Source organism: Equus asinus, chromosome 15 (genome assembly GCF_041296235.1).
Source record: "Equus asinus isolate D_3611 breed Donkey chromosome 15, EquAss-T2T_v2, whole genome shotgun sequence".
Taxonomy (NCBI): Eukaryota; Metazoa; Chordata; class Mammalia; order Perissodactyla; family Equidae; genus Equus; species Equus asinus.
The window spans coordinates 19,677,581-19,699,270 of record NC_091804.1 but is presented as its reverse complement, the minus strand read 5'-3'; the positions used below and the strand labels follow the sequence as shown (position 1 = coordinate 19,699,270).

Below are 21,690 nucleotides of genomic sequence, written 5' to 3'. Positions count from 1 at the left end.
TCAACCATTGACTCAAGTTATCTGTATAGTTTTATATATTTAGTGATGATATATATGTACGTATATAAAACTATATGTAAAAATATATTTATGACAATGAATATTTATAAAACTTAGTCTGGCAGTCAATAAAAAACAAGATACATAAAAATAAAAGATTTGACTATAAATCAAGACAGAAAACAGATAATTTAAACAGACTCATAGGGAGATTTCCAGTAAAGATGAGATGATATAGACCCATTTTCCCTGCTAAGTCCAATTATAAATCATGGAATTGGTGCAGAAGACAACCAAAGGATAACTCTGAAAGGTTGTGAGAAGGTGAGCTGGTTTGGGACCACAGGACTGGAAGAACAGCATAGCCATAGGGCCTCTTGCATCCCCCCACCCAATAGAAGGCGGCTCCCTAGGCCCAGGTTCCTGACCCCCTTACCTAGCAACAGAATACAGTCCAGGTAGGCTCATTTCTCCCCTGAATCAAATGGAAGTCCTTCTGAAAACATCAGGCAAGCTTGATACCATCAGCAAGGGGAATCACTTGGGAGCCCCACTGAATATAAGTGCCGAGGAGAATTACTCTCTTTCCTCACTTGTCTTGAGACTTCTATTTTCCACTGAGAGATACCAAGGCAGGTGGGCAGAACTAGCAAGAGAGACTCAGCTACAGCCAGCATTCCAGTCTGAGAAGCATCTTTGTCTGTGAGGACTTGAGACTCTCCTCCCCTGCCCAAAGACACCAGGGTGAACACTGCTGCAAAAAGGACACAGCTACAAGCAGCCTAGTCCAGGGAAGTGTCTTTGGCCGTGTGGGCCTTAGCTGCTTCTCTTCAACGCAGAGACACAGGGGCAGATGAGTGGAACTGGCAGGAGGGACCCAGCTGTAGCAGGTGGCACATTCTGGGAAGCCTCTTTGTTCTGTGGGCTCAAGACTTGCCTTTCCCACTCAGAGACGCTGGGAAGATGGGGCAACCTAGGGCCATCACACTCCTCCCTCACCAAGAGGCACTTGGCGGCCTGGCTTGGGGAAACTCCTTTCGCCCCTTCAGGCAGCACCAGCAGGGACCAGTGGGAGCCAGGTGGCACCAGTTAAACAAACCAGGCCAAAGAACACCATAAAGGTTTGGAAAATTAATCTGCTTTTGGAACTATAGTCCAGAAAAGTAGACCAAGATCCACATGTGAAACTGGATAGGGTGACTACCTGCTAAAATAAAGATTTAATAAGACCGTATGTTAGTGACTTCTAACATAATAGACAAGATGTTCAAGATATAATAGAAAATTGCTTGTCATACCAGTAACAAAGGAAACTGCAACTTGAGTCAGAAATGACAATCAACAGGCACCAACACAAGGTAAATCAGATGTTGGAATTTTCTGACAAGATTATCAATTATCTTGAAACACGTAAAAATACAAAATCTCAGCAAAGGACCAAGTAAAATCAATCAGAATCAAACTAAAAATGAAATTAGAGGGGGCTGGCCCTTGGCCTAGTGGTTAAGTTTGAAACGCTCTGCTTTGGCGACCCGGTTTTGGTTTCTGGGTGTGGACCTATACCACTTGTCAGCGGCAATGCTGTGGTGGTGACCCACATACAAAATGGAGGAAGGTTTCATGGACATTAGCTCAGGGTGAAACTTTCTCAGCAAAATAAAGAAATTAGAACCAAATGGAAATTTTAGAATTGAAAAACATTATAGCAAAAAGAACAATGAAACTTGCGGCATGGGTTCAGTAGTAGAGTGACAATGACAGAAGGTAGAATCAGTACACCAAATAATAGAGTGACAGTCTTAAGCCTTAACATATCAATAATTACCATAAATGTAATAATAATTACCTTAAATGTAAACGCAGGTTGAATGAAAAAACATGACTCAACTGTGTGCTGCTGGTAGGAAAGTCACTTCAAATTCAAAAATATAGGCAGGTAGAAAGTGAAAGAAGAGAAAAATTATACCCATGCAAACATTAATTAAAAAACAACAGGAATGGCTTTATTAATATTTGACAAATTAGACTTCAGAGCAAATAAAATTACCAGAGACAAAAAAGGACATTACATAAAGATAAAATGACACAGGCCAGACCCCTGGCCAACTGGTTGAGTTCGTGCTCTCTGCTTCGGTGGCCCAGGGTTTTGCCGGTTTGGATCCTGGGTGCAGACATGGCAATGCCTAGGCCATGCTTCTTGGGGTGGTGTCCCACATAGCCAGAAGGACCTACAACTAGAATATACAGCCATGTACTGGTGGCTTTAGGAGGAAGAAGAAGAAAAGAAAAAGATTAGCAATAGATGTTAACTCAAGTGCCAATCTTAAAAAAAAGAAAAAGATAAAATGACAGATTAAACATTGCCAGGGGATAAGGCTGTGGAGTGTGTCTGGGAGATGTGGGAGGGAGGTGTGTGGTTATAAAGGGGCAATATGAGGAATCCTTGTAGTATTGGAACTATTTATCCATCTTCACAGTCAGGATACTTTGTGAACTTAGGTGACAGAATTGTGTAGAACTTACACACCCACACACAAATGAGTATAAGTAAAATTAGAACTCTGAGTAAGGTTGATTTATCAATGTCAGTATTCTGGTTGTGATATTATACTGTAGTTTTGAAAAATGTTACCATTTGGGGAAACTGGTCAAAGTGTACAGGAATCACCGTATTATTTCTTATAACTGCATGTGAATCTGTTCTCTCAACTAAAATTTAAATTATTAAAAATCAGACTCAGGGAGGCTAAGAAGACATAACTAAATGCAATGTAGGATTCTGGATTAGATCTTGGAACAAAAAAAGCATATTAGTGGAGTCACACACAACAAAGTCAGCAATTAGAATGAGAGAAATTAATTAGAATCAGACTTTGAAATAAATGATTAATATCTAAGAATTTAAATGAGAAGATCAACAATTTCAGCAGAGAATTAGAAAATATAAAAAAGAATTAACAGAAACTGAAAATACAGGAACTGACTTTAGGAATCTTAGACACAGATGAAGAAAGAATCAGTGAGCTGTAAGATATGTTGGGAAAAAATACCTGAATAGAAGCACAGAGAGACAAGGGATGAAAAATACTTGATCATTTGCATGCTTGCTTGTACATGTTCTCTCTTTCTCTCCTGCATACACAGATATATACACGCAATGTTTTCCTTGAACCATTTGAGAGTAAGCTATATGTACGTCATGGCCCTTGACCCTTTAAACTGAAATATTTTAGTATTTATTTTCTGAGAATAGTGATAGTTTTAAGAGACTTAAGACTTAAATCTTAAGGCACGGTTTTCACCTTCAGTAAATTTAGTGTTGATAGAATACTTTAATCTACTTTGTACTCCATTTTGTCAGTTGACCTAATATCTTTTATATCATTTCCCTCTCTCCAGTACAGGATCCAGTCTAGGGTTTATATTGCATCTAATTGTCATGGCTCTTTAGCCTGCTTTAATCTAGACCACGAGTCAGCAAACCTGTTCTGGAAAGGACCAGATAGTAAATATGTTTGGCTTTATTGCAGCTACTCACCTCTGCTATTGTAGCATGAAGCAGCCATTGACAATAAGTAAGTGAACGGGTGTGGCTGTGTTCCAGTAAAATTTGTTTACATGAACAAGTGACAGGCAAGATTTAGCCCAAGGACTATAGTTTGCTGACTCCTGATCTAGAACATTTCTTGTCTAGATCTGCTTGTCTGCTTGTCTTGTCTTTTCTTTTTTTTTTTAAATGTTATTGACATTTTTCTTGCTTACATCCCTCCTCTTTTAATCCAGTATCTTGTTTTGCTTTTATTTCGTGTTTCCTTATGGTTAGATTCAAGTTATGCATCCTCGGCCAGAATACTGCATAGGTGAGGGGGTCTCCTCACGATAATCACATCTGAAGGCATACAATGCCTATCTAGCCCTCATTTTTTATATTAGTTTTGTTTTCCTGTTTGAGATGTTGGCTGGTTTTTCCACTATCTACTTAGTGTTTTTTCCTCTCCTTGCAACTGATAAGCAGTATGTGGGGAGACACTTTAAAACTATGCGCGTATCCTGCTTCTCATCAGATTTTCCTCCTGCTTTTTAATGTCTATTGATGTTAAAAACATTTTAATACTACTCTCTCAGTAATTGGTAGAACAAAGATTTGAAAACACTTGACCTAATTGACATATAAAGAATACTACACTATACAGTTGCTGTACTCCTCTAAATATTGGTGAATCAAAGAAGAAATCACCCTGGAAATTTGAAAATATTTTGAACTGAATGATAATGAAAGTATCATATGTCAAAACTTTGGGATACAACTAATGCTGTGGTGAGAATGAAAGTTATATATTTAAATGCATACATTAAAAAAGAAGAAAGATTGAAAATCCATGATATAAGTTTTCAACTCAAGAAAATAGAAAAGCACTGCAAAATATACTCAAAATTATGGAGAAGAAACAATAAAGATAAGGGAGAAATTGATTTAATGTAAAACATGTACCATAGAGAAGTTTAACAAAGGCAAGAGTTAGAAAAGACTAATAAAATTGATAAACTGCTGGAGAAATTGATAAGGAGAAAAAGAAAACAAATTACTGATATCAGTAATGATAAAGAAGATATCGCTATAGAGCTTACAGACATTGGAAAAATTGTAGGAGGATATTATTGACAAGTTTATTCCAATAAATTTGAAAAATTTAGATGAAATGGTAAACTCTAGTAAAACCAACTTACTAAAAAGAAAACTTTAGGTCCAGATGGCTTCATCAGTGAATTCTTCCAGACCTTTATGGGAGAAATAGCACTAGTCTTACACAGACTCTTTTAGAGCATAGGAAAAGAGGTAAAATTTTTTTCTTGTTTTTATACAGCCAGCATAATTTTGTTTTCAAAACCTGACAGAGAATGAAAACAGCAGGTAGTCTAACTTATGGAAATATAACAAAATTTAAACAAAATATTTGCAAATTGTGTCCAGCAAAATATAAAAAGAATCATGACCAAGTTGGGTTTATTTGGAAATCACTATCATTCACATCATTAACAGAATAAAGGAGAAAAACCAACTGATCATTTCATTAGATACACAGTTTAAAAAATAGAATTCAGTACTCATTAATGATAAAAAATCTTTAGTAAACTAGAAATAGAAAGATACTACCCTCAGCTAGTAAGGATTTCATACAAAAACTTAGGGTAAGTATTACACTGTATGGTAAAATATTGAAAGCTTTCCCTTGAGATTGAGAACAAGACAGGAATGCCATCACCAAATGTTTTCAGTATCATAATGGAGATCTTAACCAATTATAATAAGGCAAGAGAAATAAAGTGATAAATTTTGGAAAAGAAAAAAAATGAAATAGTCATTTTTTACGGAGGATATGCTTATATTATTCATAGTTATTGCCTGGGATAACCAGGAGAATAGTGTTACCCTTGTAGAGATGAAAATTTCATTGTGTTATTTAAAGCTTTGAGACAGTATGAGATCACCTACCCAGTGAATTTAGGTAGAGAAACAGACTGAATTAGAGATTGGGAGAAGCAGGTGGACTTTTCAAAGGGAACTGAGAAGAAGCTGCCTAAAGTGTTTTAAGAAAGAAGGAGTCATCAGCTATTTCAGATGCTGTGGGAAAGTGAAGTAGGAGGGCATCTGAGAATTCACCTTTGTATACATTAACAAAAAGATAGGAGGGGCGAGGGTTACAGCCCAATTGGAATGGGTTAAGAAATTAGGAGGTGAGAATTGTCAGTGAGAGTAGATAATTCTCAAGATTTTTGCTGTAAAAATGAGCAAAGTAGTAGTCAGTAGCCAGAGAGGAACATGAGATGAAGGGAGTTTGTTTTTTAGAAAGGGAATCCAACAGCTCATCATGCTGATCCAGTAGAGAGAAAAAATGTGGGGTCAGGGTTAGAATTAGGTTTGTTCTGGTGATGCCCTTGATTGAGTAGAGTTTAAGAACTCTGGACCCAGGTAGAGGGTGTGGCTCTAGATGGATTTGGACGGTTCATCCACCGTAACTAGGGGAAAGGCAGAGTACATGCATTTAGTACTGGGAAGAAAATATGATTCTCTCCTGATTTATTTCTTCTTTCCACAACTGTTCACGTAGTGCCATTAGGATGCCAGGCACACTTCTTGGCACTGGAATAGTGAACAGAACAGACAAAAATCGTTGCTGTCATGAAGTTTACATTCTGTTGGGGGAAGATAGATATGAAACCAGTGAAGTAATCCACTGATCATCAGCTGGATTACTGAAATCGAAGAGAGAGAAGAGGGTTTGGGAAGTTGAGAGATAATAGGGTATAAAAGTGAATTGACCAGGGAAATGAAAGGATTGGTTGTCCCAGTGCTGAGAACCTGCTTGAGATGTCTATTTATAAATGTGAAGTGAGACCAGTTAGCACAGTGTTGTGTCTCTAGCCTTATCCAGCTGCTTGGTTGTATACACAGAGTAAGCAGAGAGTTGAGTTCAGCCAGGTTTAGGGTATGCCATTTGTATAGCTACAGCTAACTAAGATGCCATTGAGTGTAAAATGTACCTTTATCTTGTATACTAGTAGGAAAGAAAAAACACTACCATTTGAACTGTGACCTACCATTGATTTTACAGTGCATCCTGGTCTCTGAGCTATTAGGAAAAAAATGTTCATCTTCAAATTGGTGAAATAAGTAGTTGGAATGCTTTTAGTTGGAAGCAACAGCAGAAAATCCACCCTCAGCTGGACTTTAACAATAAGGAGGAGGAACATGGCAGCCTGAATGAGGGTTGCTTCCCTGGCTCTCCCATCTGCAAGCACTGTGTTTCTCTTGAGCCACCTTACTATGGGGACCTACAGGAAACTGTAGGATCTAGGTTCTGTTGTGATCTTTCTAGACAGCCAGAACTGGTGTGTAGCTGGGCCAGTGTAGCAAGGGGCAAGGACCATGAAGCTGTAGATCCTGGAAAGTCTGATGATGCACCCATGGAGTGTAGTAGGTCTTCCTGACTTCCACAAGGCCAATATATTGCTGAATGGATGGGTAGAATCTTACTTGTGCTTGAGGCTGGGGGAGTACTGGGAGTCCTGAGAGCAGAGAAGATTCATACCTTTATGATGGCAGTATAAGATGGTACAACCTCTTGGGAAACAGTTTAGGAGTTTCTTTAAATTTGGGTGTATATCTATACTTTGACCCAGTGATTTCACTTTTGTGTGTTTATCCAAGAGAGATGTCTACATGTCACACAAAGGCTTGTACACAAGTGTTCTCAGCAGCTTTATTCTTATGAGCCTCTAAGTACATAATCCAACTATCTATCAACAAGAGAATGGGTAAACAAGTTGTGGTATATTCTTACAGTAGACTACTTCTTAGCAAAAGAAGGAGCAAACTACTGATACACACAATACTCAAACGCTATGCTGATGAAAAGTGAGACACAAAAGTGTCTGTGTATGATTTTATTAAATCAGGTTCTAACTGGTCTATAGTGATAGAAGTAAGATCAGTGTTGGGAGAGATTGCTTGCAAAGGGGAATACGGTAAGGGTACTTTAGGGGACAATGAAACTGTTTTATATCCAATTTGAGGGGCGTTACACATGTGTGCACATTTGTCCAAACTTTTCAAATTGTACACTTAAGGCGGTTGCATTTTCTTGTATATAAATTACTCCTCATTAGGATTGCTTAAAAAATTTGGCTGGAAGGAATCAAATTACGATAACAGTCATGTAAATGTGAATAGATTATATTGTGCCAGTAAAATTGTCAGACTAGATTAAGAAATAAAACCTAACCATATCCTGTTTAGAAGAAGCAAACTTTTGAAAATTTGATAAGGAAGTATGAAAAAGAGTTGGATAAAGATCTAATAAGGCTCAGGAAAACAACAGCAACAAAATCAGTGATTATAATAATAGACAAGATGGAATTTGAGCATCAAACTAGGTAAATGGGTTGTTATCATGATAAAAGGGACAATTTATGAAGATCTAATAGTCATAAGCTTATGGTGTGGTTAAATAGCTAAATACAGAAAGTAAAAATAATGCGATTGATGTGCTGGAGCAGTCATGGTATGGGGTTTCAGTATGCCTTTCTCAGAATTAGATCTAGTAGATAACAAGTAATAAGAATATAAAGGAATTGAATAGTGCATTCAATAAACTTGCTTATATATGTATACTTATAAATAGTTTACATTCCTACAATAGATTCTTTTCTTTTTAATGTCCAGGGAACTTTGGTCAAAGTTTATCAATGTCCAAGGTACTTGACCATAAGGAAAATCTTAACTGGTGAGAAAAGTTGAGGTGTTATAGGCCACATTGTTTGGTAATAATACAAGTAAGTTAGAAAGAAATAATCATAAGATGGTTTCCTTTGAAACCTACCTCCTATGGAGGGTTCCCCAATTTTCCCTGTATTTCCTTCCTCCACAGAATTACCCTCAGCATATTCTTGAATTGGGAGATTGGTAGAAGCAAGGAGTTAATTCTTTATATTTCTGGTCGTGTTGAAAAGTCTTTGTTTCAATTTGATGCCTTTCTGTGACTGCTGGTGAAGTGGGCACAGAGTACCAGTGTCCATACCTGGATCACCAGTAATATCATAAAACTTGGCTTCAAAGTTTAAGCTGATATTCCTGGCCTTCCCCTTTTCAATCTCTCTAAATTTTCAGTAACCACTTCTTGACCATTCACTAGAACACAGGGAATTTCAAATTGAAAACTGGTAAAATTTAGGAGAAACAAGAATACTTAATACAGAGGGAGTGTGGAGAATAGCATATTCTCGTATATTCCTGGTGCAAATGTGAATTGTTACAGCCATTTGGAAAATAATTTGGCAGCTCGGCTAGCAATTAAAATTCATATTCGTTTGGCTCAGTAATCCTCCTCCCAACATTCTATTCTTAGAAATAAAAGCACAAATAAGGCCATATGTATAGGGATATTTATTGCAGCAATGTGCATAATGCCAACCAAATGAAAACAAGATGAATGTTAGTAGGAGAAAGGCAGGAAAAAAATGGTACCTCCATAGGTTAGAGTATTAAGCTACATGAAAAAGAGTGAATTAGACTAATACCTGATTAGTTGGAGAGACTCCCACAAAGTTTTGTTGAGTCAGAAAAGGAAGATGCAGAAAAGTTTGTATAAGAGTTAATTTGTATAAGCAAAAAATGATTTAAGAGAACCATGCATGTGTCATGGGCTCATGAGTATGAAGAAAAATAGTTAAGAATGCTTACCTAGGTGAGGTTAAATGTTTATCTTAGTGGGGGTGGGGTTGGGAGTACTTGGGGAGATAAGTAAAAAAAGAGAATTGTCCTGTAGTTGACCAAAAAAAGCCTGTCTGTGATCATATCTATTCATTATTGTAAAATTATGTAAATAATTATAAAAATTATGTATGTTTAAAGATACTAATAAATATTTAAAATAAAAATGACGTATTCCTTTTCTAAAAGTGACGCTGATTTGCAAATATCTGAATGCGTCCATGTGAAGTCCATGGAAACTCTTAAGACGCAAAACAGGCATAGCAGAAAGCTGTAAAACTTTTTGAGCTAGAAGAGCCTAAAACAAAGAATCGAGGAAAAACACACACACACACACAATAAAACAGTAACCAGTGGGAAATTTATTTACTCATAAAACTGAGATAGTCTCTCTGGTTGGTTGGTACTGTTCTTCAGAGACCTTTGCATTTATTTGATTTGTCATTCTTGGTGTTGGCTTTGTGTTCAGGCTCACAATGTGATGGCTGCAACACTTCCAGCTATAAAATTCAACTCTAGGAGCTGGCCTGGTGGTGTAGTGGTTAAGTTTGTGTGCTCCTCTTTGGCTGCTCTGGGTTTGCGGGTTCAGATCCCAGGTGCGGACCAACACACTGCTCATTAAGCCATGCTGTAGTGGCATCCGACATACAAAATATAGGAAGATTGGCAACAGGTGTTAGCACAGGGACAATCTTCCTCACCAAAAATAAAAAGTAAAAAAAAACAACAAAAAACTAGTGAAGTCCAGAGGGAGAAGGACAATCTTTTGGGATGTCCCTTGTAGGCTGGCTTTCTTGGGAACATTTGCCGAGGTGCAGTTTGGGGTACAAGTTGGTAATAATAACTCATGAGAGGAAGGGGCGGGAAGCAGGATTGGGCAAAGGAAGAAGTTGAGCTTCAGTGCAGGCCTGAGAAAGGGAGCTCTGGAGCAAGGATTGCCTGTCTGAGTTGTCCTGTGTGGGATTGAAATGCCCCAGCCATTATACCCGCTATGGTGTGGGCTGCACCGGGAAGGGCATGACCTAGGGCAAGGCAGCTCGTGAAGGAACTGACTGCTGGAGGCTGTCTGATGACCACACTCCCTGCTGCACCTGGCAGCAAGCCCTTCAGATGGAGAGATCTAGGGGGCGCACCTCCCTGTCTACCACACTGTCTTTCCTAAGAATGAGAAAATATTTCCTAGAAGCCCTCCATCAGACGTCCCCTTACATCTAGGTAATAGATTACATGCTGTGACAGAGACTAATAATTACCTTCATAGCCTTTTTCCGCTTCTCTAGTAAAGAGAATCCTGACTTTTTCACTGGGTACATGGTAATCTGGGATAATGCCTGCATTTCTCAGCCTCCCTCTACATTTAGATGTGTCAGTAACTTGTGGCTGATGGAATGTAAGTTGAATTGTCATGTTCGACTTAGAGGGAGAGGGTGTGCCCTTTGTTTTCTTTTCCTCTTTCCTGCTGGGTGGAATGTGGGAATAATAACTGGAGTTTGAGCAGCCATTTTGGGATTATGAGGCAGAAGCAACATGTTGAGGATGACAGAGCAACAAGGTATAGAACATTAGGTCCCTGATGATCATGGAAATGCCGTACGCGCTCTAGATGGCTAACCTTTGGACTTCATATGTTTGTTAAGCCTTTACTATTTAGATTTCTTTGTCAGTTGCATTAGAACCCTGATCTTAACTTATATACATTTCTAATCAGTTATTGGCAAAGGGCACAGGAAACCACGATTGGCTCAGATTTAGATTTGGGCGATGAAATGGATGTTGGAGAATAAGACGTGGAGACAGCTATATCAGCCAATACAACAAAGGGAGAGAGGAGCAAAGAAGTCAAGGGATTTGCAGGGGATGGTAATTGTAATGGACCATGGAATCTTAGCTAGGTAAGTGGGAAAGTGAGTTGTGTAGGTGGTGGGTGATGAACAAGAAGAAGTTGTAGTTCAGGGATTGGAGGTCCCCAGGGGGCTGAAGACTTAACTGGAAAGGGAGAACTAAGCTAAATGAACTGGAGAGATAAGAGACGGTGGTCACAGTGTAGGACACCTGAAAGAAATGGAGGTTTTGGTGATAGTGCTATTCCTGGTAATGGGAGGGCCCAGAGGAGTGGGTGACTAAAGTGGGGTGGAAGAAAAGATTGTTAATGGTGAAGTTAAGAAATGCATTTTGGATGGAACGTCTTGGATGTTGATGCAGTTGAATGGAAGGCAGTGAACTAAATGCTAATATCTTCGATGGGTGAGGAGGAGTAACAGGGATGTCAGTAGATAACTCAGAAAGTAAAGGAGGCACATGTAGAAGAGAGCCTCTGATTCAGAGACTGACAGTGTTAATGGAAGAGGGAGGAAAAATGATCTGGAAACAGCAGTGAGGATGGAAATAGCATCCTTCTTAAATATTAAAAATTTCTCTAAGGCAAAAGATACTAAACACAAAGTATAAAGAAAAAGGTAAACAGAAAATATATTTATATTACATTTAACGTACAAATGAGAGCTTCTTAATATAAAAAGAGCTCCTAACCATTAATTTGAAAAAGACAACTTGGTAGCAAAGTGGGCAAAGAATATGGAATTGTAGTTCACAAAGGAGGAAATGCGGATGGCTAAAACATGTGAGAAGATATTCAGGCATCATGGTTAGTGAAAGTCAAAACATTAATGAGATGCTAGGATATGCTTATCATAATGGCAAGACTTAAAAATACTGATAAACTTCAGGCTGGGCATGAGTGTGAGAAGACAGGTGCTGATGTACACTGCTCATGGAGTGTGGTAGATTAATCTCCACTTCAGAAGCAGCAGCTAACTGGCCATGATGGGTCTGTTGTGTGTTGTGGCTTGATGTGCTTGCCCATCACAGTTGTGCTCTCCACAGTGTTATTGTATTGCACTTTTTACTTGTAATTTTAACTGTGTGATCTTATTTTTAAAAAAACAGCTCATATTTATAAGTAAGATTTTGTGGCCATTTTTATGGCACAAATTATGATTTTCCCATCTCAGCTAGAAAGATTTAGTTGTTTTTATTTATTCCTGTTGGGTTTTTTTCTCTTTTTTTGAGGAAGATTAGCCCTGAGCTAACATCTGCTGCCAGTCCTCCTCTTTGCTGAGGAAGACAGGCCCTGAGCTAACATCCGTGCCCGTATTCCTCTACTTTATATGTGGGATGCCTACCACAGCATGGCTTGACATGCAGTGCCATGTCTGCACCCGGTATCCAAACCGGCGACCCCGGGCTCCCGAAGCAGAACATGTGCACTCAACTGCTGTGCAACCGGGCCGGCCCCCTGTCAGTTTTAATATATTTGTATCTCCTTTTCTTAAGTGTGTATGTCTTTGTTTCATCCAGATTTGTGTAGTCTGAATATAACTATCCAGTTATCTTCTGGTTGTATAGTATGCATTAATGTACCCACTATGCTTAACTTGGATTGTATTGAGAATTAAAGAAGATATTAATATATGAAATTTTGATGGATTTAATATTTTTTTTGTTTTGTTTTTAATTACAGACTAACTGGATCTTCTGGGTTTGTAACAGATGGACCTGGAAATTATAAATATAAGACGAAGTGCACATGGCTCATTGAAGGACAGTAAGTAGTAATGGCTAATTTAATTTTTCATTTCTTTTAGGATACAGCTCAGTGTGGCATTACTTTTCTTACAAGTAAAATTAACAATCTGTAGCATAGAGTGCTTAACGTATTTTTTATGTGATAACTTATCATTTGACAAGTGAATTGGATTTTCTTATTTTTCTTAATCTTCACTGTTAATTAAGAGGAAAATTCATGTTGATTTAATGCTGCAAATGAATGTATACAAATGAAAATTGTATATTTAAAAAATTATTTTAAATGGTTTGCTTAAAGCATTAGAAGATTACAATATTGTGTAATTTTTCTAGTACATATTTTTATTCTATACAGGGAAATCAGAGTAACTATTATTGCCTAAAGAGCTCCTTCTCTGGGCCCCCTATGCCCCTCCAGCTATTGCTTTCTTTTTCTCCTTCTCTTCGTGACAAACCTTTAAAGAAGTGTTTCTCAAACTTTTGGTCTCAAGACCTCTTTACACTCTTAAATTTTGAGAATTCCAAATAACTTTTGTTTATGTGGCTTATATCTGAGTTTATCATTTTAGAAATTAAAACTAAGAAAAATTATTTATTAATTCATTTAAAAGCAACAGTAATAAACCCCCTACATGTTAGCACAAATGACCTATTTTATTTTTAAGATTGGCACCTGCACCAACATCTGTTGCCAATCTTTTCTTTTTTTTCTTCTCCCCAAAGCCCCCTGGTACATAGTTGTATATTCTAGTTGTGAGTGCCTCTGGTTGTGCTATGTGGGACGCTGCCCCAACATGACCTGATGAGCAGTGCCATGTCAGTGCCCAGGTCCAAACCGGCGAAACCCTGGGCCACCGAAGTAGAGCAAGCAAAACTTAACCACTCGACAATTTTTATGAAGAAAAACAACACCCTATATTTAAAAAAAAACTAGTGAGAAGAATGGCATTGTTTTATATTTTTGTAAATCTCTTCCCTGTCTGGCTTGATAGAAGACAGCTGGATTATCATATTTTTTTTCTGTATTCACTTTGTTACAATATGTTATTGTGGTTGAAGTACGTGAGGAAAATTAGAGTTCACTTGAATATATAGTAGGAAAACAGAGGACATTTTAATGGTCCTTTTAAATAATTGTGAATGGTCTTCTTTGATACTATACTAAAACTTGACAAGTGGTAATTTATTAAAAGAAAATTGCAGTGTGGAATCTGAAACAATGTTAATGAGCTTTTGGAACTTAAATTAAAAGCCATTGTTTTTCTTGTACTTCGAATGGATCTTTAATCCATGCATGATTTTGTAACATGATATATGGGTGATTTGGAAATGTTGGTTCACTGAGTTATGCAGAGTTTCCAAATATTGATGTATTTTATTATATATTTAAAAAATCACCTTGATTAAAATCACCATCAATCTTCTCAGAAAGTTTTAAGTATTGGGAAGTTGTATCTGGGTGGCAGATACTAATTTTCCAAAACTCTAATTATTGCTTGAAAGCTTGTGTTTTATCTTTGGCTGCAAATACTATCAGTTGTTTTCTTTGAAGTGAAAGGCTTGCCTTGTTCAAGAAAATATCTGCTAAGTATTCAAGTCTGCATAACCATAGTTTGTCAGTTGTTCTTTCAAGTAAAAATGGTAAATGATGTTCCAAGAAAAAAGTGACTAGTTCAGCTCACAACTAAAACGATTGCAAAAGTGATGTCCCTTGAGACCACTGTGCTTTGTTAGGCAGCAAAAGTGCTTTCTGCATACTTTCCATCTTGTCACACAGAATATTAAAAAGACGTGTACTTATGGGTCAAGATTTAATAAAATGAATAGTTTTTACCACTTGATAAAGATATCCTTAAATGAAACTGTCATTTTTTTTCTTTTTTCCTGTGAGTGTGTGGTGGTGACGAATAACTGATTGCTAGCACCGTTTGGCGCTACTGCCTTGCTTTGTTCTAAGGCACCAGCAGTTTCACCCACTGTGTTTTGCACCATTACCAAATGCCAACATGGTGATAAAGGCACATGATAGCTTAGTGTTACTGTGAACATAGTTTTGACCTCTTGGACCCTCTAGAAGGGTCTCAGGTCCCCGGCATTGTGTGCAGCACACTTTGCTGCTCTAAGGAGTTGTCTGCCCTTGCCCTTTCTATCAGTGTACTCCCATCTGATGGCCTTCTCCACCATTGCTCTGAATGTGCTCTCAGTGGTTGCTCCTCCTTGCCCTAAGCAGAAAACTTTAATTCTTCCTTTCCATTATCCTCTCATTCAGCCTGTCAGTAAGTTCTGTCAGTTTTCCCTCTAAGAATCTCCCAAATCCATCTACATTCTCCTTTACATCTTCATTTCCAATTATCGTAAGAACCACCGTTCTCTCTTTCCTGGGCCACTGTACTAGCCTTGATATTGGTCTCTTGATTTTTGCTTTTGCCCCTTGCCCACTTGTCAGTTCTTATATCACACGGTTCCCTCTGTTTGCTGTGTGTCAGACATGCTGATTTTGTTTGTGTTGCTCAGACACGTCAACTTCTTTCACTCTAAGACTTTAAGACCATGCTGTTCCCTCTGCCTGATACATTGTTCCCTAGGCTTTTCACATGGCTTATCGCTCCTCATTCTAATCTCCGAAGCTTTCTGGGGCATCTCCCCACCACCTGTTGTACTACCATATCACGTTCCTTTAATTTCTTCACAGTACTCATTACTATCTGAATTAACTTATTCAAGTATTTATTTAATTGTTTACGGATGTTAGTTAGACAAATAAGTGTGAGACAGAGGGAAGGTCTAGGCTGGAGATTTATAATTTGGCATCACCAGGATGTAAACGGTGTTGATATTACCAGGAGGTTTCTGAATGACGTATTTGGACTGAAGCCAGGTTGGAGAGTGAAGGGGTGAGTGGGATATGAGGAAATGGAGGAAGTAGAGTCTCCTGTGGAGTTTCACTCTATTCGTAGGAGAAAGGGGTAATAGCGGAAGGAGAGTTGGCATTTGAAGCATTTTATGTTATGTTGGTTTTTGTAAAATATGTGATACTTAAGGAGATTTAAATGTGTCTGTGGAAATGCCAGAAGAGAGGGAGATGTTAAATATTTGAGAGATGTCAGGAGGAGTAGGTAGGTGTATCTGTTTTGGAAAATGGGAATTTGAGAGATTTTTGTCTGGGTGCTGAGCATAAGCAGGGAGGTGGGACTGGATGGTCTGACATAGTAATTGAGAATTAGTAGCATTTGTGGAGAGGGAGAGAGAGTTAGTAGTAGGACTGCTGGAAGAATTGAAGTGCCATTTGCAGTTAATGAGCAGTGACGAATACTGGAGCCAACCTACTTAGTGGTGTGACTTTCTCTAGCACAGCTTAGTTTTCTTCAGATTTGATCCGAGTCAAAGCAGATAACTGATTTCCTCTAGACCAGGTCTTCTGTCAGGTGGTTCTGTGAAAAGGCCAGAGGGGCAGGTGAGTTTAGAGAATTGGCAGGTGTGTTTGGGAAATGATGTAGCTTGTGAAGTGATGTAGTGTAGAAATTCATCTTAAGTTGAATAAGGAAGGAAAGGCAGAAAGGCTAATGGATTGGTTCAGAGGCTGTTAAAGAATGGCCACTGTGTAGACCATGTCTCTTTTGTTTACCGTTGCTTGTTTAGTGGTCTCTTGCACATAGGAAGTACTAAGTAAATCTTTGACAAATGAAGAAATACTGTTTATGTACTGTTAATTTCTTCTCTCCTTGTAAGTTCTTTAAAAATCTACACTTTTGTCTCCAGTGTTTGATAGTTATGATGATTAGTATAAATTACTTTTTCTGTTTTTTTCAGGCCAAATAGAATAATGAGACTTCGTTTCAATCATTTTGCTACAGAGTGTAGTTGGGACCATTTATATGTTTATGATGGGGACTCAATTTATGCACCCCTAATTGCTGCCTTTAGGTAAGTTCAGTTATAGAAGTACTAGTTAATCATTATTTGATTTCAGAATTCATATGTATCTCCTAGATTGCATTCTTAGTGGATTCACCTTTATTACCACTTAACACTTTTATTTCATGGAAAGAGTGCTAGTTCTAGAGTCCTGTCACTTGTGCACTAGTCCTAACTTGGTTTCCTGTAGCTATTGGGTAAGTTTCTGGGCCAAGACTTGACCTCTGGTTTCAGTTTCCTCTTCAATAAAATTGTGATAGTAGTGTCAAGTTCACCTGCTGCTCATGGTGGTGGTGAAATTTACATTTTAAAAATGTTTTGTAATATATTGAATAATATTATTTCTGTGAAAAATGTGAATCAGGAACCATGTCCATCTTGATCCTTGTGTTCCTAATTGCATAGACCTTCAGGAGTTTTTTGTTGAATTCAAATGTAGTTGATTGTGTGTATGTGTATGTATTTATGTATATGCATTAATATGGGTGAGGAAAACTTTTTGGAAGAATACACATAAAATGAATAGTGGTTACCCATGGAGAATGAGGAACATACCTGGTATGTATTGTGATTTTTATCTTCAACAACTATATTCTGGGTTTGTAGTTAAACAAAACAGCTTAACACCAAATATATGAGGTGTTCTGAAATGTTTTGGCATTTTAGTTTTTATTAACAGTAAGTAGCTGTGTTTTTTATTATATTTTTGACCACATGATAATTCAAAACAGTTCTGTTTTTCTTCCTTCTTCTTGATGGAGGATTTTAAAACTATATTATTCTAAAATGCACATCCCTTAGAGAGCCATAGCTATTAGTTTTTCATCTGCAGCTGACTTTCTGGATTTCTGTCCTTCAAACATTTTATTTCCCTGACTTTAAAAAGAAATCAGTTCAACAGATATGTTTTTGTATTCCTCACGTGGGGCTAGTCTGGTTGGCCGTGTCATCTGGGTGAGGAGGTAACAGAATAAACAATACTTGGGGAACCAAAGGACAGGAGAACAGGGGACTAATGTGCCCTTGTATTTCTTCACTCCCTTTGACTTAGAAGTCTCTCCAACGTATCTTTGAACTGAGGACCAAGGCCACTTTCTGAGTTTCAGACGTTCACTTACAGGGCCAAAGGGCAGAGTGGATAGGCCATGCTAAGCATTAAAACGTCATTGGCCAAGTGTTGGGCGTATATATTTTTATGCCGTAATTTGAAGCATACCTTGGATTATAGCAAGAGGCACCCCAAACTTTAACACAAGCACAAAAGCTATCTATAGTATGATGTTATTGTGATCGTACTTGTTAGGGGTTCACTTGATACTGAGTTTGTTAATCAAAATTCATGGAGTCCGTATTATGTGCCAGACACTTTGAATCAGCTTGGCAGAAGCCCTTGTGGGAACATCAGCCAAGCAGATGTGCATAACCCTCTGGTTCACTCAGACCGTGTTTTTGATGAGCAGACATGTGAATCAACAGCAACAATAAAACAAGCAGAAGGTTATAATTGTTCTAGTCAAGGAATTTTGAGAGAATCCAAAGTATATGTACAGATAACAGGAGGATTTTTAGGTTTTTATAAAAAAGTTGGTTAACTGATATTATAAATTAATGCAGTGATTATGTTAAAATTTAACTTATGACATATTTGAATGTGAATTTTCTAAAATTATAGTGAGAACATCTGTTTAACAATTGAAATTTACCTGAAACACAAAACCTCTACAGCAGTGATTTGCAGAACAATTTGAAAACCACTGTTTAGGCAAATGTCACCCGTCACAAGATGGGAGCTGAGGAGTGCTGTTGGGTCAGGAGGACTTTGGATAGAGGAATCAACCCAGTGGTGAGGTGCTGGGGGCCTGGAATGGAGAGAGCCTGGCAGCAGATAGTTCAGCCAGTAAAGAAGAGAAGAACCTCGCAGGATTCAGAGGATGTAGACTTCTAATCTGAGTTCTGCCCAAGTCTCTGTGTGAGCTTGAATAGATCATTTAAGTGCTCTAGTCTTCAGCTTCTAAAACCTCAAATGAAGGTGTTGTACTGTTTTTTTCTCTAGATGTATTGCAAACTGTAAAGTTTAATTTGACTCTGAACTGGTTGATCTCATTTCTCTTTTATATATTGAAGTTCTGAATAAAATTTGTTGAACAGAGTTTCATTCCTAGGCAAACTTGAGAACCCTAGAGCAAGGCTCTTCCAGCTCTGCAGCATTATGATTTGGCAGTGCATTCAACAGATGCGTAAATGTAGCCTTTGTGGAGCAGCTCCTCTGCTGGGATCTGTTGGTGGGAGATGCAGACGTGGTCGTGGTGATTGGAGCAGGGAGAACAGCTTTCCTCTCTGAGAACATTCTTCAAAGAAGATTATTTCTGTTAGAGTGGTTTTTTTTTTTTTTTTTTTTTTTAAGAAAGTCCTATGTTGCTGAGGCAGTTGGTTAGACTGTGGTGAAGAGCTGTGAGAGGAGGCCTTGTGAAAGTGGGAGTCAGTCTGTCTAGCACCCAGTTGGAGCTGTCTAGCACTAGACATGGCACACTTTGAGAAGGTAGTCAAAAGCAGGCACCTCTCTCATGTTTTTGGACCCTCCTTCACCATCAGAAGTATTGACCCTGCCCGGCCCCATCACCAGGCTCCGACCCCTGACTTTAAAGAATCTGGCCTACCTTCCATATCTCCCTGTCCTTGAGGAGTGTATAGTTTTGCAAGGAGACAGGTGTGTCAAACCAAAGATTGCTAGTAAACTAATATAGTAGAGTTGGTAAAATCAGGTTGTGCCCCAGGTGTGTTCAGAGTGTCCATGTCTCCCTGGGACAGTTATGTTGAATTAAGAAAATATCTTAGTTCAGGAGTTTTCAAAAATGGTTCTAAACCGTGGTACTCTGTGTTTAAATAATACGATTACGAAGAAGCCCAGGGCAGATGGTTCTTGCTTTGCTCAAGTTGAACAACTGGCTGCAGCCTAAGCTGTGCCTGTGCTTATTTATCTACGTAGGGGACAGGAGATAGGGAGGTGGGAGGTGGCTCAGGGTGACAGGTGAATGGCATGCTTGCAGCATCGCTTTCCCACCCACACATCTTCCGTTGCCTTGCACACCAGGTTGAGGCTGGGTTTGTAGTCATTTACTCTGTAAAACTTTATATTTGTCATAAATCACTTGTTTTATTTCCACACTGGGAGAAAGCAGCACATTCCAAAGCTGTCACAATTGCAAGTTTTTGAAGTGAAAAGAAGCAAACATTTAAGTGTCTCTGACAGTGGGAAAGCTGATCCCCTTTCTCTAGAATGGTGGTCATCTAGTGCAGATGGCCTTCCTTCTGTCACTCTCTGTCCTTTCTCCCTCCGCCCATTCTACCGTTCATCCCACATGTTTGAATGTCCCCACCATGTTAGTAATAAATACCCTTAGCCATCACTTGCTGAGCACATGCTAGTGTGAGGCACTGTTGAAGTACTTCCCATTGCTTTAACAGTCTGATTCTCGTTACATGACTGTGAGGTCGATAGGATTTCTCCCAGAGTGCACTGGAGGAAACTGAGGCTGAGAGATGTCAGTGACATCCCCAGGCATGTAGAGCAAGCATCACAGCTCACATCTCTTTGGTCCAAAAGTTCATGCCAGGATAATAGAGTTCAGGTCTCCCACATGTGACTGAGGCCCCTAGTCCTTTCCTGTGCCAGTATTTCTTATGGGAACATTGCTTTTGACATATGTACCTGTGTCTAGGTGGCCCTACTCTTGCACATATTTATCCCTTCAGCATTTCAAGGGGTTCTGGTGTAGAAAACCGATGAAAGCATGGTGATAGTTGAAACCTTCTTTTAGACCTCTGATCAAATGTCACCTCTTCCAAGAGGCCTTCCCTAACTGCCCTTGCTAAAGTAGGGCCTTTTGTTCTTTTACTCTGTTCTCTTTCCCTTCATAGGATTTATCTCTGCCTGGCATTATACGTACACACCTGGGAGTGGATGTATCTGTGCTTATTTGTTGTTTCTCTAACATAAACTCCATGAGGGCAAGGACTTCTTCACTGTTATGTTCCTGATACCTAGAACAGTGCCTTGCATGTACTAAGTGCTTAGTAAATATTGGTTAGTTGAATACATACTAGAAAATGCCTCACTGTTTTGTAACCCCTGGAGCCACCGTTCTAGGGTTCCTAGAGTTCTGTCTTCATATTTAAACTCTCATTGAATGAAAATCCTGTCTCTTCCTCCTCCCCATACCCTGCTTATGTACTCTTCCCTTTCGTCATTTGTGTATGCACTTACATAAACACATGTAAATGTGCACATATACTAGGCCTATTGTTTTGCAGCTTTTTTTCCCCCGACCTGTCAGAATGCCTTGATGAGCTGTTTGTTACTCCTGCAGACCTACAGATATGTAGTGATTCATTCAGCTCCAGTGGATGAGCATTTAGGTGGTTTTCAACCTATTGCCATTCTGAATAGTGCTGCAGTGAGGATTCTTGTATATTTGTCTTAGTGTGCGTGAGCAAGTTTTTCTTCTACAAAGAAATAGAATTGCTAGGTCATAGTGAATGAGCATTTAAGATCGTCACAGGCCCTAAGGTGAGAGTTTACCTTGTGTGTACTCATAAGATTGTCACAGGCCCTAAGGTGAGAGTTTACCGCCTTGTGTGTGCTCTAGGAAAGCAAAGAGGCCCTTGTGGCTAGGGCTGAGTAATTGAGGGAAGAGAATAATGGGAGGTGACGTATTTGTTCACTGGGCGGGGTTGTGTGTATGAAGCAGCTTGCCTAAGGCCTAGTAAGGATTTAGGCTTTTACAGATTGAGATGGGGGTGGTGGTGATAGCGAATTGATAACTGGGCAGAAGACATGAGCATAGGAAGAAATGCAAAACGCAGGAAAACAGAGGAAAAATGATTAACCTCAAGAGTATAAAAGAAACTCAAAACCACAA

At 38.7% G+C, this 21,690-nt stretch overlaps 1 protein-coding gene across 7 annotated transcripts in view; it reads left to right on the top strand.

The window, feature by feature from the left end:
* The window catches only part of ATRN (attractin), a 177,323-nt gene that overhangs the window by 34,915 nt on the left and 120,718 nt on the right, over positions 1-21,690 (top strand). For all 7 annotated transcript variants that reach the window (XM_044748857.2, XM_070485645.1, XM_070485642.1 and 4 more), the window contains exons 2-3: positions 12,792-12,875; positions 16,667-16,780. In XM_044748857.2, the coding sequence (XP_044604792.2) occupies positions 12,792-12,875; positions 16,667-16,780 (198 nt within the window). The remainder of the gene's footprint in view (positions 1-12,791; positions 12,876-16,666; positions 16,781-21,690) is intronic.